Source organism: Pagrus pagrus (genome assembly GCF_965226575.1).
Source record: "Pagrus pagrus genome assembly, chromosome: 5".
NCBI classification, from domain to species: Eukaryota; Metazoa; Chordata; class Actinopteri; order Spariformes; family Sparidae; genus Pagrus; species Pagrus pagrus.
Genome location: NC_140189.1, coordinates 6,352,039 through 6,371,788, shown reverse-complemented (window position 1 = coordinate 6,371,788; position 19,750 = coordinate 6,352,039). Strand labels below are relative to the sequence as shown.

The window sequence follows — 19,750 nt, the reverse complement described above, 5'->3', positions numbered from 1 at the left end:
CTATCAAAGTGTGGCATGACAATACACTATACACGGACAGTTTAATGTATACACGCATATTAACAGTCCAACTAACTGCTCCCTGGTAAGGTCTCTGAGTCATCTGTTACACAGTTTTGTTGCTCAAAATATTTTCCCAAGGTTTTGCAGGTCTGTTAACGAGCTGCATCACCCTGAGAGTTCCTGCAGAATTGGACCTAAAGAGATATAATTTCTATGTCCACCCTGAGAATGAATAAAAGTCTCCAGAACAAGATAAAAGATATCACAAAACAAGCACAGAGCTCAGCAGCGTCCTGGTCTGCCTCTTCCTGCTATCGCAAGCTGCCAACCAAAAAAAGTACTTCTTTTACAGCCGGTACGACCCCAGTAACCCACAAACTGCTCTATTATGGAGCTGCACACACACAGCGCAGCGTGAAGGCCAGACCACGCTGCCATTTTACATCCAGCACAACATTGTGCTTCAGGAACATTAACAAAGTAATATATTTGATCTGAATATACTGTATCTGATCTGTCACCTAAAGGTTTAGCAGGCTAATCAAAGCTTAACACGGGCAGCTTTAGGATTTTCATTTCCACTGCAGTTCAACAAAAGTCATTTAATCTCATATTAATGCTTTTAATTTTTAGCATAACATGCCTTTCAAGTCGGCACTGTGACCTTTTGTACAAGAGACATGAACATTAAAAGAAATTAAAATCATTTCTGATGAAGGAAACAACATTAAAGAGAGAAACAGTTTGATCCCAAACAAGCGAGAAAAGGTCTCGAGTTAGTAAATGAGCCGTGCTGCCTGTTTTTTAATTCATTCTGATTTCCTTTCACTAAAAACCGAGGTGCCCTTGAGCAAGGTATTGAACCCTTAGCTGTCCATGTGAAGCTCAGTGAGAAACCAAGCAGTTTATCTTCACTCTGAACAGCTTGTGATTGGTGTTGAGCAGCAGCCCTCGCAGGTAGCGAACGGGTCGACGCCGCTCTCCTAATTAGCAGCGACACCGAGCCCGGGCGTCAGCGGCGTCCTCCCCACCGTGCCGAGGGAAGCGTCCCAGCGGTTTCCGGCTGTGAGATGAGGACGCCACGCAGCGGCCCTCAGAGACCCCGCAGCCGAGCGATGGGAACGAGCGGACACACAGTCCTCGTTAAGGTTACCGACTCTGCTGGTGACACGCGGACGACAAGGACAATTTACCGCATGGCTGCGTCTCCTTGTCTTTGAGCAGACACAAAACACACACACACACACACACACTGACACACACACTGTGCAAATTAAGTTTAATAAGAGAAGATGAAACTTTGTGATCCCTGCGGGGAAATTAGGAGGTCGCGGTGGCAGAAAGGAAGTGGGTACACAAAAGAAGAAGAAAATTAAGAACAGAGCAACTGGGAATATTAAAGACTGCTGGGACGCTGTACACTGTGTACTAATACTGCGTGTATTTTACAGAGTAGTACGTGTTTAGTTACTTCATTTAAACGTCCAGAAACGTGTAGAATCACCTCAAAACAGTCCGATTTCTAAACCGTGACATTGTTCATTTACTCATGTAATCTCAGCCTGCTGTGTCTGAAAACAACAACCAATAATCTGCTGGATACTTTCCTTGTTTTGTGTTTTAAAATGTCAAAAATATTGAATATCACATCCGATTTGACATATTCAAATTGCTTGTTTTGACTTTTATCCAAAACATTCAATTTGAAATGACATAAAACAGTCAAATCCTCACATTTAAGAGGCTAGAACCAGCTGATGTTTGGCATTTCCATTTTGAAGAACGATTCAAAATGTCTTGTGATTTTTCTGTTGATAGATGCATCAACTAATAAAAGCTCTGTAACAAAGACCAACATCCAACACATCATTACTTTCCACCAAATTATGCACATAATTTAGACCGGACGAGCCAAAAATCCTGCAAAAACACAAACTCGTGCAGGGACGCTGGAAGTAAATGGTGCACAGCATTCGTGTTTGTTGTATTAAATGAAATTGCAGAATAACTTATATCTAATACTCACTAAGAACAGCATGAGGATGTTTTACACTACAGCAGACAGCAACACACTGCAGGTCAAAGCAGGTACAACGGCTATAAAGTCAACAACGGATAGAAGATGAAGGAGAGAAAGTCCCCAGACTCCTTTAGAAAAACGCTCAATTAAGTGAGTTGTTGAGTTTAGAGAAACTTTATAAACGTTGTGAAATGCTGTCTCTGACAAATTCTTCATTATTTGGGCCTTCTTGTAAATTCAGCATATGTTATATATGAAGTTCTTTGTTTGTGTGGAGGAGCAGAGCTTGTTTAATGTGGATCTGACTCCAGTCTCCAAACTGAAAAACCAGACTTTTAACTAACTAATCTGGCATCATGGTTGAAGACAGGACTTAAAGTCATGGACACTTTTGTCCACATTCCCGTGCTCTCATTCTCATTCTCACTCGCAAGTGTACATCAAACTTTTTATAATAGCCTTGTTTTAGGGGGTGCTGCAGCCCTCAGGACTCAACCTTTGTGTCCATGAGCGAACGACACATGAGCTGTTAGTCTTTATTTTGATGTGACTACAAGAGTTAGACAGGAAGGAGAGTAGAGACGGAGAAGGACATGTAGCAAAAGGGCCACAGGTTGTAATCCTGGTGTGAAATATTGATTTCTCTGCTCCATCATTCATCCACAAGAATTTGTCTTTGTTGTTTTTTTTTCTCTGCAAATTGAGTGAGAAAGCCAAATGAGTGGGATTAGCGTTAATTCTGGAGAAAAGAATAATAATGTCTGAAAAAACCCTGCGGAGCCGGAGGTGAGTCATCCTCATCTGAGCCGAGCTGCACAAAATAAAGCCGAGACGTTAGTCCAGACAAAAAATATCTCACTTCTGGTTACATTTGGTTGACCCGGTCCAGGAGGAACTTCTGCAGCTCCACTGGTGATCCACATTTAAATATTTTTTTTAGTCTGTTGTGTGTTTTCTCTGTTCATTATTTAAGTTACACTCATGTGTTATATTTTTGTATATGTTTAAATGGTCTGTATTAATATTATTTGTTATCTTCTGTAAGTATCAGTCTACAGAAAGGGGAAGATATTTCAGTCGTCCTCCGTTTTCGGTTCATTTATTTCTGGTTTCTGCCTCTGAGGTCTAGAAGGGGAACACCCTCTAACACACACACATACACACACACACACACCATCCAAACCCTCAGGACCTCAAGTCAGCCAGCAGGGGTCAGAGGTCAACAGGAAATGGACAGGAAGTGGACGACCGGGGAGGACCGTGCTGGTTTCTGACCGCTATAACTGGAGCAGAAGAAGATCTCCCCCCTGGACAGCACTTCCCCTCTCTGACACACACACACACACACACACACACACACAAACACACACTCAGAATCACTCATACAGCAGCCTCACACTCATGTCCCCAAACCCTCAACACAAAAACACGCAAACTCAAATTCACATGCACGTACAATTGTTGCCACATGCACGCACACACATGCACATGTCCCCAAACCAAACCAAACACACACTCACACACACACTCACACACACTCTGCAGTGATATGATGTGATGTGAAAGCAGGCCCGTCTGCGTGCCGTTTGCAGTCCTTCACAGACTTTCTCTCCCTCAGCTTCGCCTCGCAGGCTCAGTCACCACCACCACCCCCCGAACAAGCTCCACCAACCAAAACGCTTCAGGTTATTGGACGTTAAATTTACCCAGGAGCCCCGGCTGTGCTCTACACGCCGAACATAAAACACGCACTGACGGACAAATCAGTCAGAAAATCCTGATTTCCTGCTCGCCACAGGAAGTTCTTCTGTTACTTTTTTTGTTTGTGCCTACATGCCTTATCTGCAGCCAGCTGAGTGTCCTGTGTGTGTGTGGAAGTGTGTGTGTGTGTGTGTGTGTGTGTGTATGTGTGTGACTGTGTAAAATACATGCGTGACTATATGTACTGTGCGTGTGTGTGTTCAGTGTTAAACCAAGCCTGTGTTCAGCATCACAAACATCATAAGTGATGCTTTGCCCTCAAACTGTGTGTGTAGAAGTGTTTGGATGTGAGTGTGTGTGTATGTGTAAGTGTGTGTGTGTGCTCTGCATTAGAAGCACCAGCAGCAGCACTGACCCGTGTTCGCCTCGGTGTGTTTTTATCTCTGCCTGTGTGACCCGAATTGTAAATACAGCATCCTCCGCTAAGCTGGCTGTGTGTTTCACTCTGTGTGTGTGTGTGTGTGTGAGTGTGTGTGTGTGTGTGTGTGTGTGTGTGTGTGTGTGTGTGTGCAATGAATTATGAGCAGCAGCCTCAACCTGACCCGATCTGTGTATGGGCTGTATGACTTTGTATCTTGCATATCAATGCGCGAGTTATCTACACAACATGCGTTTGTGTGTGTTTTTCTGCATACGTGTGTGTGTGTTCGCGCCATGCCAGGAGGTTAATTGAGGGGAGGGCCTATAAACCGTTGCCCAGGGAAACGCTCTCTCATCCATCAGCTCATTGGCTATTCAGAACCAGGCGCCGAACAAACAAACTAACGCTGAATCCCGCTCCAGGACCGAGAGAGGGGGGCAGGTGGGTCGCCGTACCCGCCATCGGAGGCTCCTGGCTGGGTTGTCAGGGCGGCCGCAGCCCCCTGCTCCCCGACCTGCCGGAGCTCAGACAACAGGCTAATCCTTACAGCACACAGAGGAGCCGCTAATAGGAGCGGATTAACCAGACAAATACACCCGCTCCCCCTGCTCCTCCTGCTCCTCCTGCTCCTCCTGCTCCCCCTGCTCCCCCTGCTCCTCCTGCTCTCCCTGCTCCTCCTGCTCTCCCTACTCTCCCTGCTCCTCCTGCTCCTCCTGCTCCCCCTGCTCCTCCTGCTCCTCCTGCTCTCCCTGCTCCTCCTGCTCTCCCTGCTCCCCCTGCTCCTCCTGCTCTCCCTGCTCCTCCTGCTCCTCCTGCTCTCCCTGCTCCTCCTGCTCCCCCTGCTCCTCCTGCTCCTCCTGCTCTCCCTGCTCCTCCTGCTCCCCCTGCTCCCCCTGCTCCTCCTGCTCTCCCTGCTCCTCCTGCTCCCCCTGCTCCTCCTGCTCTCCCTGCTCCTCCTGCTCCTCCTGCTCCTCCTGCTCCCCCTCCTCCTCCTGCTCCCCCTGCTCCCCCTGCTCCTCCTGCTCCTCCTGCTCCTCCTGCTCCTCCTGCTCTCCCTCCTCCTCCTGCTCCCCCTCCTCCCCCTGCTCTTCGTGCTCTCCCTGCTCCTCCTGCTCCCCCTCCTCCTCCTGCTCCCCCTCCTCCCCCTGCTCTTCGTGCTCTCCCTGCTCCTCCTGCTCCTCCTGCTCCTCTCCTGCTCCCCCTGCTCCCCCTCCTCCTCCTGCTCCTCCTGCTCCCCCTGCTCCTCCTGCTCCTCCTACTCCTCCTGCTCCCCCTGCTCCTCCTGCTCCCTCTGCTCCCCCTGCTCCTCCTGCTCCTCCTACTCCTCCTGCTCCTCCTGCTCCTCCTCCTCCTCCTGCTCCCCCTGCTCCCCCTGCTCCTCCTGCTCCTCCTGCTCCTGTTCATCTTAGTCAACTTTACACCTCTTCTCTGCTCCTCCTCTGCCTCATCTCTTGACTCTGCTCCTTTTCCTCACTTCTCCTCTCCTCTTTCTAAACTCAGTCTTTACTTTCCTCTTTTCCTGTACACTTCCTCCTCTCCTCTACATTCCTCATGCTCCTCCTTTCTTCTCTTACTCCTTCTCCTCATTATTATCTCCATCCCTTCCTTCGCCTCTTCTTCACCTCCTCTTCCTCCTCTTTATGTCCTTACTCCTTCTTCTCCTCTGATCATCTGCTCTTGCTCTGCTCTTCCTCCTCCATGTCTTCTCCTAACTCTGACAGATCTCTCTGTTTACAACACTCTTTCTTTCCGTCTGCTCCTCCTGACCTCCCTCCTTTTTTTTACTTCTCCTCTCCTCTCGCCGCAAATCTTCTGTTTACACCACTCTGTTCCATTTGACCTCCTGCTCCTCCTCGTGCTCCCTCTGTTTACACCACTCAGTCTTTAACCGTTCCATCCTCTCCTCCTCCTCCTCCTCCTCTTCCTTCCTCTCTGGCTACTTGATTTCCTCCTTTCTTACTTTCTGCTCCTCATCCTCCTTTTTTATCCCACCGCTCCTTTTTTTATTTTCTCCTTGTTTCTCCTTCTCTTCCTTGTGTAAACTGAAGATTTGAGGAGAGGATGTGGAGGAAGACGAGGGGGAGGAGGAGGATGGAGATCAAAGAAGAGACTTTTCCTCGAGTCATCCTCTTTTCATGCTCCTCCTCGTCTTCATCTCATTCTCCTCATCTTAATCACCTCCTCCTCCACCTCACCTTCCTTCTCCTCTCAACCTGAAACACCACAAATCTTCTGTTTACACCATCCTTTTCCCCTGACCCCTTTCCTCCACTCCTCCTCCTCTCCTTCATCCCTCCTCCTCTTATCTCTCCTTCTCCTGCGTCTTCTTCCATCTTTTATTTTTTCTCTTTGCTCTCCAGGTGACCGTTGAGTTGATACAAGAGCTGCAAGTCAGCAGGCTGGAAAGAGCTTTATTGTGTATTTTTCTACTTCTTCTTCTGTGTGTGTGTGTGTACGTGTGTGTGTGTGTGTGTGTGTGTGTGTGTGTGTGTGTGTTGTTAGGGAGTGGATTATCCAGGTTCCAGGACTCGGTGCTCGCCGGCAGCCGAGCGGAAAGCTTTAATGAGAAGTCGCTGTTTACTGAGGACAGAGCGACACACACACACGCACACACACGCACACACACACACACACACACACACACACACACACACACACACACACACACACACACACACACACACACACATGCACACGCACACACGCACACACACACACACACACAACATGGAGACTTTTATAGACTCACAAAAACAAAAAAACATACAATAATACACACACACAATGGTACACACTCCTCCTCGTAAACACACACACACAGTAACCAGTGCAGTAATGGGATTTGGAAGGTTTTCTCTATAAACCAGTCTGTCCTCTGTCCCCTCATTAAGGAGGACTGTCCAGACCTGAACACACAACACGCACACACACACAAACACACAGTTGCACACACTAATACACAGCACACACACTAACACACTGCTGGCTCTACAGTGCTGCAGACTTCTGGGCTCACTAATTATTTGGAAGCTCTGTATCTTTGTCTTGTTTTTTTGTTTGTGTGTCTGTTTGTGTGAGTGTACATGTAGGTGTGTGTGTGTGTGTGTGTGTGTGCTGGCGTGCTGCTAACAGTAACAGTCTGGCTGAGTTTTTGGACGAGGGCAGCAGAAGACACTCGTTCCAAAGATATCTGGTGGAATTTTCTCTGATTGTGGGAAACACGCTCTGATAACGTCTCGTTAGTTCAACGTTCGGTTCTTCCGCTCGTTTTCTTTGTTGGCACGGCGACATTATTGCCAAGGCGGCGGGATTTATTGTTGTAATACAATTAACAAGGACACGGAGGATCGCTGAGGAACATGAAGCTGCAGCAGGAGCAGTTCACTCCCACAAATGTGCTGGAGCTGGAGAGTAACTGAGTACTTTTACTCAAGTGCTGTGATTTAGTATGATTTTCATGTACCTGTACTCTGTTTGAAGCTACTTTCTACTTCACTGTATTTGTCTGAGCTTCACTGTTCAGATCAGAACTGTACATAAAACACATGAAAGTCTCTCATGCGTATAGTAATTAAGTAAAAGTCTTAAAGTATCTGATATTACAAGTACTTAAGTATAAAAAATATAAGTAGAAGTGAATTATACATGTATGTATAAACTCTACACTCCAGTTTGGTTCATCAGGAGTCATCAAATGAATGTAGAGCAATAAGAAGTACATTATTTACCTCCAAATTGTGGTGGAGTGGAAGTATAACGTAGCAGAAAATGGAAAATTCTCAAGTAAAGTGTCTCAAAATTGTACTTGAGTAAATGTACTTACAGTCAATCACTGCAATTATAAATGTATATCAAGTAAATAAATAAATCCACCTCGACCAGCTACACCACTGACAGTAACGCTAAAGTAATATTTGGACATGATGTAATCTGATTACATGATGGGGTCATTCTGCTGCCTGATGAGTACTTTTACTTTAAAAAGTAACTTTACGACTGCATGTGTGAATGAAATAATCTAAAATGTAATCTGGTAAATTGCCTCTTGTGATGTCACTCAGTGGCTGAGTTGCATTGTGGGATATTATTACTTCTACTTAAAATAAAAGATGTGAATATTTCCTCCATCAGTGGAGAACAAACAGGCCGTCGGGCGTCGAGCTAAATGAAAATGTGGAGTTTAGTGTCGGGCGATAAACTTCTTCATCACTGAAATGTGGAAATGTGAGAAAACCTGCTTCCTGCCAGGAGGAATATTCATCTCTGTGGAGGAGGAGGAGGAGGAGGAGGAGGAGGAGGAGGTGCGTCAGTGTGTTTCTCAGCCGCTCGCTCCTCTTCAACACTCACACACTCAGTGCTCTCCGGGCGGCCATGTCTCTTTATGTGCCTCCATTCTCTACAGCCAGTTTGAGCTCAGTGAGCCTGTGTGAGGTCAATAAACTCTCAACAGCAGCCAGCTCGTCTACACACTCTGCATTATGTTTGATTTAATCGTCACTTCATATTCCACAGAGTTCAGTCTTTAAGGAGTGTTTATAACTATAGATTATTAAGTGTCACTGAAACATCTCCTGATAATCCTGGTGATTTTGGCTGTTTGGCCTCCTTCCTCTCGTGCCACCCTCAGGATGAATTTACTAATAAATAAGTAAGAGAAGAATGAATATGAGGATGTTTATGCTCGTACTACGTAAAAATCTGCTAATTTTTACTGTTTGACTCTGTTTATATGTGGCGGACCCTGCTAATATCTCATTACACTAACAGGTGTGGCGGACCCTGCCATCCAACCGTTGGATCCTTCCAAGGACGGCCTTCTCCCAAGATTCCTTGCATCCTGGTGTCAGTTAGAAAACAACAATGGCGAACAACTCCAACAAAAACCCAGAGGAAGTGTTACTTAGTGTTAGACGATTTGGTCTCATGTAGTTTTAGAGAAGAAATTCAAACTCAGAATTTTAATATTTACAATATTAATGAGGTAATAAATGCGGTCCCAGAACACTGTTTGAAGATAGAAAGGTGGCAGGGTCCGCCACATGTAAAGTAAAACAGTATAAATTGTGTTGTCCTTTAAGGTCAGTTTGTTTATTAATTTCTACTAGAAATTAGACAAAGATACTTCAGGAAAGATCTGAAGTTTTTGCAGTGTTGGTTGTATAATGGACGCTGCATCCTCAGAGGAACATTAGCATGTCGTATAAATAGAGTTCATTTAGGAATTTCTTTGCAGTCATATACACGTACGCCGATTTTATAAATTAGAGGATAATTCAAATTTATTACATATTAAATAGTTAGTGGCTTTCTGTATCTTTGACTATTCATTCTTGCAGTAACATCAACACGTTACTGAGTTTGTTACTGAAATTTGACTGAAAAGAGTCGGAAACAGGTTGGAAACAAAAGTGTACATACGTTTGTAACTTAAGTTACAGAAGTAATGTAACTGTTTAAAGCTAAACTACAATGTTTTCCTCAACATAAAGGAAAAATGGAAATACGATAAACTGGACATTAACACACCAGAATGCTCACTTATAACAGGAAACTGCACATAACTACAACTGTGATGGACGTCTTTGTCTTCTCCTCCAGATAAATCTGTCTAACTCGTTAGTTTGTCGCACCACTGTTGGACGGCTCATGTTTATTGTTTTTTGTATACACTATAACTGATCACAGCGATGGAGGACTATGAGACCCAGCATGTCGTATATATTATTTACATACAGAGTCAACAATCTGTAAACATTATGAGAACTGAACTGTTTGAAATATTACATTTGTCTCATGGACACAATCACATGAAGTCACATGCTGACCACACAGTTTATAACCTCACACTGTCTGTGTGTTTGTGTTTGTGTCGTTTCTGCACCAACGAGCTGCTGCTGGTCACACACACACACACACACACACACACATACTCACACACAAATACACACACACACAAACAAACAAGATATACTGTATATATAATTAATATAAATCAATCTTAATGTTGTGTTAATGTTCATATTATTGTTTATTGTGTTCTGTCTGAATGTTTGGACAAATTGTATTTTGATGCTTTGGCAGCATTGTTATTGAAACTTTCATGGCAATAAAGCCCCTTTGAAATGAACTGAATTGAATTGAGAGAGAGAGCGAGGGAGAGAGAGATAGGGGAGAGAGAGAGGGATGGAGAGAGGGAGAGAGAGGGAGAGGGATGGAGAGAGAGAGAGAGGGAGAGAGAGAGAGCAAGAGGGGGAGGGGGGAGAGAGAGGGATGGAGAGAGAGAGAGAGAGAAGGGGGAGAAAGAGACACAGTCATGTCTGTACATGCAGAAACAGAAAAAAAGTGAATATGTGGAGGAGCATCATCATCTGTCGATTTGTGCATTTAGACTTGTTATTGTGTGTGTGTGTGTGTGTGTGTGTGTGTGTGTGTGTGTGTGTGTGAGTGAGTATGTGTGTGTGTGTTTGTCGGTCATTCACTGTCCCTCAGGTTGTGGCATGTTGACACATATTGGGCAGCAAGATATTGAATGTTTTACATCGTAGGAGAAAGTGCATCTCTGTCTCAGCCTCACCTGTCGAGCAGTGACCACATGTTCTGTTTTCTTTTGGTTGGCATGATTGTTTGTGTCTTCCTGTTTGGATTGTCAGTTTGTGGTCACTGAGCCTGTACTTGGTGAGGATCTGTCTCTGCTTCCTATCTCTGACAGTAGAGAGATGTTCTGCTAATTCATCATCTCTTTTTAGGGCTAGATAACATTCTGATCTACTTTGGCTTTTAGTTTCTTCTTTCCAATGTTCCAGGTAGGTTTCTTTACATTGTGTTATAATTTGCTTTACTCTTATTGGTGTTTGGAGAGCAGTGTTGTTGTGAGGCTGGTCAGACTGTGTCTGAGAGGGGGCAGTCAGCCTCAGTACCAGCTGACATAGGGGACTCTTTTCTGGGCTCAGCTCTTGAGTTTGGAGGGCTTTGGAGTGGAGGGTGTCTCGGGGGCTGGATTTCAGCTGGTTAAAAAAGTTGAGCGCTCTCTTTTGAATGTTAATTATCAGTAGATATCTGCCTAATTCTGCTCTACATGCATTTGTTGGTGTGTTTCTGTGTACGTGTAAAATGTGTCGGCAGAATTCAGCATGTAAAGACTGTTGGATGTTTGTCCCAGCGGGTATAGCTCTGATGACTGAGTGGACCCCAGACTTCACTACTGTACAGCGCAATGGGCTGGATGACACTTTCAAATATTTGAAGCCAGATTTTAACTGGAATTTGGAAATTATAAAATGTTCTCTTAATTGCATGTAGGGCTCTTCCAGCCTTTTCTTTTAGTGCAGTCACTGCCATGTTGAAACTCCCTGATGCTGTAATGGTTATACCAAGGTAGGTATAACTCATGCTATGTTCAAAGATATGATTATTTATTTACTTATTATTTATTTCTCTCTCTCCCTCTCTCTCTCTCCCCCCCCTCTTTCTCTCTGTCTCTCTCCATCTCTCTCTCCCTCCCTCCCTCTCCCTCCCTCTCTCTCTCTCTCCCCCTCCCTCCCCCCTCTCCCTCTCCTGTCCAGAGAGTTGGATGGTGATTAGCGTTGGGATTCTGGGACTCTGGCCTCAGTTTTCATTAACAGCCATAAACACAGTTCTGCTGCACCTCCGAGACCGACCGCAGGCTCTCTTTGTGTGTGTGTGTGTGTGTGTGTGTGTGTGTGTGTGTGAGTGTGTGAGTGTGTGTGTGTGTGTGTGTGTGTGTGTCTACATCTGGGCGAGCTTTGTCGGTGCTTTGATGACAAGAGTGGAGAGAGAGAGAGAGAGAGAGAGAGAGAGAGGTGTTGTTTATCACGGCAGTAATTAAGCCCGCAGTTCGACTTTAATTAAAATATAACAGCAGCACTAAGTATGGACCGCTCCACACACACACGACATCTTCAGCTCTCTGTTTACCACCAAAGATCAGCTGAGAAGAGAACAATCTGAAACTCTTCCAAAGAAATATTTGAACCGAAGCCAAAAACCCACTCGTGACTCTGGTCTCCCTGATCCTCAGACCTGAACCTGAACACATCCGGAGCCTCAGCGTCTCATTGGCTGCTTCATTAGAGCTCACAGTAGATCATTTCTCTGATTGATCCTGGACAAAGAAATACCTAAAGAAACACACACATCCTCTGAGTTTGATCGACCTTTTGTGCACCTGCTAGTTCTGGTGCTCCGCGGCCTCGTTATCCTTCCAGCTCGTCACACTGCTGGTCTCAAAGCTCTGATGCACCTGAGCTGATCACAGCGAAGAACAATTAACTCTGCAGCAAACAGTGGAGCTTGTCTGGATGATCAACATATTGAAAGTCCAAATCATGTTTTACTTTGATGATGATGAGAGCTGTAGTTTTCTACACAGTAGTGCTGCTGGGCTGACATGTTTTTGTAGGCTAACCAGCAGTTAGCATCGCGCTGGTTTCCACGTTTTGACACCATGTGCGTCTTCATGAGACAATACAGAGACTCACATCCTCTTACCGTCTTCAAAACATTCGTCCTTTAACCCTCTCATAGCCCTCGGCAGCTAAAAGTAGCTATTGTTTCTAAAATGTTTAATAACTTTTGAACTGCTGATCCTGAAATAAGTTTCTCAGTGCTTCGTTGGCGCCACGGGTCTTGTTTGGGCTCCATAATGAACTATTGCGGCGTCATGTTCTGTTGATTCATCAAGGAAACCCACGTAGCTTCTTCCTCTGGGGCCAAGTCTTTCTGAACATTTCTGGACAAATCTACACAGTAAATGAAATATTACATTAAACCTGTTTTTCTGCAAGGATAATCATATACTAAATGGCTGTAACTTGCTGAGGAAAGGTCAGATAGAAACCAGAATTAATATGAAAGTCTAAAACGACCGCGCTACATTTACACCACATGCTGCAGCACATCTTACTGTTGTAATACTTTTACTTTAGTAAAGTTTGTCTGTGTCTAGCAGCTGATTTAAGTTTAGTCACATAGTTGAAATGACAGCAGCTCATATATATATATATATATATATATATATAGGCTCAGAGGTGTGTGTGTGTGTGTGTGTGTGTGTGTGTGTGTGTGACCAGGTGTGGAGTTGTCACTGAAGGAGAAAATTAGTCAGAAAATGACAGCAACGTACCTGAGTGAGCCAACACACACTTCACAAAGTTTGCACGACACACACGTCAGTCAGACACACACACACACACACACACACACACAGACACACACACACATTCAGCTATTTTCCCTGCAGTGCTGCCTCAGTGACTGCATGATGTATAATTATGTAGACACTTAAATATCCTAAACCTTCTTTTCTTCCTGTCTCTCTTCTCGTCTCTGAGCTCTCATGACCGTCTGTCACCTTTGACCTCTGACCTTCTGAGTCACCAGCACTTCATTTAAGACGAATTAAGCACAACTCAAGATCTTGAAGGAGGTCGAGAAGAAGACGACGGAGACGGAAACTGGCAAAAATCAAGGATCAGAGACGTGTATTATACTGCATGTTGTACTGTTGTATACGGTCGGAGTTCAGGTCATTATAATACATTCCCAAAAACATAAAGTACAAGACAGCATCCACAAAGAGATGGAGAGGCTGTCTAAACCTTTACCAAAGTCAAATATATTAAACAAGACACAGTAGGAGAACCACAAAATAAAATATTATAGAAAACTGTAGAGAACAGTGACGTTCTGCTACCAAGCACGTTCAAATGACTAGATTAATGTCAGTATATGTTCACTACAGCAGAAATATAAACACCAGGTCATGTTTGTATCTGGCAGGTAAATCAGTGGTTCTCTGTGACCAATCAGAACTCACTGTAAGGTCAATAATATCACCGGTACAGGAAATGTAATGTGAAAACTAGTCCCCAGTCTGAAATATGTTATTTTATTTTTTGTCCACGACCAACTAGCGACCCAAGGAAATCAAATCGCGACCACTTCAGGGTTCCTGACCCCCTAAACTGAGAGCCAGTGCTATATTTTAATTAATTAAATCAGAATCAAGGACGATGGAGAAAAGGAGAAGCACGTGATGAAGTCTGCCCTGAGGGGGCAACTGAGGACATTTTGTTTTTCTGGTGAGTCATTTTTTAAGTCTGATCTAAATTGTTTTCTCTCTCATGTTTATGACTTGAGAACTGGTGAAATTTGCGTGTTTTCACAGATGAAGACAAAATTAAGGAACCAATACAGATGATCCTGGCAAAACCTTTTTTTTCCTCAAGTCATAAACACAGTAGATCAGACTGTCAGGGAACTACAGAAGCCCTGAGGTGTTCATTTTCAAACTGTACGCTTGAATTGATAATTCAGATTCTCTTGCAGTGCTGCTAACGGGGGAGGGATGAAGTGATAAATGAAAATTTAAAAGACCTTTTTAGATCAATTTCAGATTCATTTTTAATATTTTGGATGAATTTTGGATCATCTCAGCAGCTACAGGGCAGTGTTTTGTCTCTCACTGCAGCGCCTAAGTGTTCAGACTGTGATAAAACTCTAATCTGACAGTTTATTCAGTCTTCAAACTCGTGTCTAACACCTCACATTAAGAAAATCAGGCGTAAATGTCGCCTCCCTGTCAGAAACCATTAGGTTAATGAACAAAGTAATGCTTTAGACTTTCTCAGGGACTTATCAGAGATGCTGCTGCAAACATTAATACGCCTTCGATGAATAATAATCAAGACGTTTATGATCATATATAATGTAGACAGCAATGATCTCAGGATATATGATCATATCTCAGGTGCTCTGAAAACCTTGTTTCTGGTGTAAAACTGTCTCTGGATCAGTCAGAGAGGATCAGGTAAGCTTTTATGGTATGGTTGATGTGCTCTAATTGCTTTAGTGTGTGACACCATAACCAGAATCTACACTTTAACTTCACACGTCTGAGAAAAGAGAAGAAAGCAACTAAAGTGGAGAAACTACAGCAGTCAGATATCAGCACTTGTTTATTGTAATAAAAACCTCTGAATACAAAGTACATTCACAGGTACAGCAGGGAGTCACTGAGCTGCTCTGTTGGGTTCCTACAGCAAACCAGTGGTGACTACAAATATTCAAACTCATACACCATTTTACAACTTTATATCCCATAAACATACTGTTATAGTTCAGAATAAACACACTGTTGTACTTACATACAAAGAGTCCAATCTTAGATCTGTTACGAAGCTGTCGCACTAACCAACCAGCTGAGTCCTACACGGCTTTATTTACTGGAAAATACAAGAAAGTAGAGACTGACCGACAGCTTTTACAGCTTTGACTGACGGGTCGACAGAGTGTTAACTGGTGTTAACTGGCAGCTTAACCAGTTAAACCGTGACATGTTTGTGGGGTTGTCATGGAGAGAAGCAGAGGAGGAAGATGTGCGATGAAGATGGAGAGCTGATTTGGTTTTGTAGCAGCAGATAGCTAGTTAGCTAACTAGCCGATAGATAGATAGATAGATAGATAGATAGATAGATAGATAGAAGTACAGTTTTTAGAAGCTTAGCACAAAGACTGGAAGTAAAGGGAAACTGCTAGCCTAGCTAAATCTAAGATAATAAAGTTTTGATGGAGCTAAGACAGTTGACAGTTAAGCTAGGCTTGGACACTGGACAGTCAGTGGCCGGTCCCAGGCTAAAGGAGTCGTTAGCTCCGTTGGGCTAAGAATTGTCCAAAGTGGGCCGCTGAGGGTTAGCCCAGAGTTTGTGACTAAACACACGACTTAAAGGTGCCAGTGAGAAACAGGGCTAAAGTAAATAACACTAGATTTTTATCATCGCCTGTTCCATTGGACAATCAACCCAGGGCTAGTAGAGCAGCCGTGTGAACCGTATAGCCCGAGGCTAAGGTTAACCTTGTATTTGTGTGTGTGTGACAAGGGGCTAACTTAGCCCAGCGTCAACATTAACTTAGGGCTCAGTCAGTCAAAACCCTGTGAGCTAAATCTGTCAACTGCCGTTTTAATAGTTTATCGCGTTCTTGCCGAGCCATGTACGAACCAAATGCCACCTAGTTTTGGTGAATTTCTAGGAATTTATGTTGGCTTATTATTGGGTGCAATGAATTCAAAAGGTTTTATGTTGCTTGGGGCAAGAACTGTAGAATTGAAACACTAAATTAAACTAAAATTAATGCAATATTTTACACCAAAATATCAAATGGATGATATTTGTACAGAAAATCAGCGTTGAAAACTAACTTCCTTGGTAGAAGCATAAAACAGCCTGAGCCTGATATCAAGTTAATATGTGAGAGTAAAGAACGTGATGAAAATGTGTCTGCTGATAACAATTTTTAAGATAAACCTTTAACGTATGCCAAAACTTGTCATACAAATCTCTTAAATTTGGTTATTAAATAATTCTGACCAACATAAGTAATGGTTAGGACATTTGACACTTGAAAAATAAGCTTTTCAGCGCTCCCTAGTGGACAAACAATGTACTGAAGATACTGTTTGTGTAAGTGCAAACATATCTTTGGCATTTCTGACATTTCTTGATGCTTTCTTGTACTTTTACGCAATAAAAGTGTCAGTTTTGATGACGCTAGGCTAGCAGTTTCCTCCTGTTTTTTAATCTTTGTGCTAAGCTAGGCTAAACACTTCCTGTGAAGGTGAACTGATGCATCTTGTTATCTGAATGACTATAATGACAAACAAGAGGATTTCCTTAAATGTTGGTCTGTTCCTTTAACTGTGGCCAACTGCAGGGATGACTGAGTAGAGATGATGAGGACCAAAAAGATTTCCACAACACTTCCTGTCAGTTCCTACCAGAGTTTCTATTGGTCGGTGAGAGGAGGTGAGGTCAGCTGATTATCTGCCGTTCACCCTGTCCTCCGAACCCTGACTGGCAATCAAACTACAGGCACCAGGGCTACCAAAAGAAAAAAGATTCGCCCATAAAATGTGACCCTGGGAAAACAAAGTGGAGCTACAGTTCTGCAAAAAGAGCTGAAAAAAAGAGCAACAAGAGCAAAAAACCCCATGAAAGGTGGAGAGCCGATAATCCACTGCGATCGGACGAGTCCACTTAGGCTTCAGTTAAATCCACACAGAGAACAGCGCAGTGTCGACAAAAAAGTACAAATCCACCTCCCGAACAATGGCCTACAAAGGATGTGGAGTGGGAAAAAAAAAGACCCCAGAAGAATCAAACACGATTAATTCCTTGTTATTCAGGACATTTTCTCCAACAAAAAATGTGTTTTCTTTCATCTGTTTTTTGTGATTCGATTCTCCTCGACGGAAACTTGTACCAAGAAAGTGCAACATGAAGCAAAAAAAAGCTGTTTCACAACCACAGGCAGGGAGGGAAGAGAAAAAACATCCTCAGAACTGCATCAGAGAGGAAAAAAAGCTTGAGGACTTAATCTGTTTTCTTTTTGTAAATTGAAGGAGAGGAGAAAAAAAAAAAAAAGCTTTAGATGCTCTTTGTGTCTTTAGTTTTGTCTTAAGGCAGTCTTTTTTGTCCGGACCCCCTCTCCGGCTCGGTGCTCGACGACGCTCCACCTACAAGAGGATAGATACGAACGTCTTACACCTCAGGTAACGCAACGCAGAAAACACATTCCATGCAAAATGTCTCATCAATGAGAAAAAAAAGTCAATAAAAAAAGGATTAATTGAAAGCTGGCTGAAGAAAAAAATAATGTTGAAAAAAGAAGCTGATTTTAAAAAATGCAGGAGCGGTTTGCAAGAGCCACAATAACGCAAAATGAAGTCTGAGATCAGATTAAAAAAGGAAGAAAAGGAAAAACAATTGCTCACACATATTGTCATTTAAATTGTATTTTGCTTCATAAACAGAAACAACACTGTAGTTACTCAAGTGAGAGAAAAATATGAAATGGTCAAACTAGATGCAACACTCAAAAAGAAATTCTGAAATGAGCACAAACTCCAAAAAAAAGTGTTTGGAAATTATTTAAAAAATATATATAATTATGTTCCTTCACTAAGATTAATTACACAAGGCAGAACAACAGAGTCTGAGCTCCGAGGGGACTCACACTGTAAATTTTACATTAAAGTTTGCGTCCGCAGAGCGAAACTTTAACGTAAAAATAACCCAGTTTAAACAAACTGAGCAAACAACTACATTAAACGTGTTGGTTTACATCAGCACTGTTGTCTTCCTTTATCAATTCCATGTGACAATATTTGTTTTATGTAGAATAAATACGAACTGTAGGCTTAGTTTACCTGTTGATGCCAGAGTAGGCTAACCTGCTAACAGTTCAGTTAAACCTCTAAATTGCTACGTTCAAGTCACCTAACAGACTACATCAGTTAAGCAATCGCAACAGTTTTGTTCAGGATAGCAGACAGTTCACTGCGGCAGTTTAAAAGATGGTGTTCACGATAGCCAATGGTTCGATTTTGCTCCTACAGTAAAACAGTTTTGGTCAAGTTAGCTAACAGTGTAGTGTAGCTGGAATAGCTGGTTCAAAAAAGCTTACAGTTCAGATTAGCTAGAAGAATTTGATTTACGTGAACAATAAGCGCTGTTTAGCTGCTGAAATATAATATATTTGAGTCAGCAGCTTTACAGTCTGTTAGTACTCATACTGTACCAGGAGTACAAACACTCTGATTACAATGTGTGTGTGTTGTGTGTATGTGAAGTTGTACAGTGGGCCTGGAGACACACACACACACACACACACACACACACACACACACACACACAGAGGAAGTTCAGTTTCAGCTGGTTGGCTGCAGTGTGTCATGACCTTGCATTAGTTCATGTGTGTGTGTGTGTGTGTGTGTGTGTGTGGGTGGTTGCATTGTAACTCCAGTAAAGAGGAATGTTTAATGTGCACACACACACACACACACACACACACACACACACACACACACACACACAGTCAGAGGTGCTGCAGTTTTCAGGGATTACAGTCGTCATATAATCCTTTATTTCCCTCACTCTCTTCTTTCCTTCCTTCATTCCTCCTCTCTCCCTTTCCTTGCTTTCCTTCTTCACTTCCTCTTTAGATCATTTCTCTCCTCTCCCTTTTCCTCCTCTTTAATTCAGCCTCCCTCCTCCTCCCTCCCTCCTTCCTCCCTCCCATCGCGGCAGCATCTGTTCATAATGAAACACACAGTTGGACGTCGTCCTCGTTTAGCGCCTCCTCCACGCTACCTGCTCCAGAGGTTACCTCCCGCTGGGCACGTTTGTTAGACATCATCAGCACCTCCCCACGACCTTCCCTCCCTCCCTCCCCCCCTCCCTGCCACCTCCTCCTCCTCCTCCAGATGTCATTGATCTGGGAAGTGGGTCACAACAGCGCCAAATCAAAGCCAGGTTACACAAGGCTCCAAGGCAGATATATACTGTATGTAATTTTAGCGTGGGTTAATATTTAAAGGGGAGCGAAAGAAAAGCGACGGCTAACGTTTGCAGGTCTGATGGTGGAGTCTTTCGCCTGCAGACCTGACAGATGCTGAAGGTGTAGACGGTGAAGAGGATCGTGGATCCGTAAATACCACCGCTATTTGGAAGATGCGAAACATTTAATTTGGAGTTTTTCATTTTGAATTTTAAAAAACTATTTATAATACATGAGATGCATGAGAAAAG

General features: G+C 43.5%; 1 protein-coding gene across 2 annotated transcripts in view; it reads right to left on the bottom strand.

Moving 5' to 3' along the window:
* Positions 1–19,750, bottom strand: part of LOC311256850 (protocadherin-1-like) — a 222,543-nt gene that overhangs the window by 43,943 nt on the left and 158,850 nt on the right. The window contains exon 6 of one of the 2 annotated variants that reach the window (XM_084352229.1): positions 15,157–17,676. The exons of the other annotated variant lie outside the window; for it this stretch is intronic. Coding sequence (XP_084208355.1) covers positions 17,618–17,676 — 59 coding nt within the window. The 3' untranslated portion in view covers positions 15,157–17,617. Of the gene's footprint in view, positions 1–15,156; positions 17,677–19,750 lie in introns of those variants that run through there. 2 annotated transcript variants of the gene reach the window in all.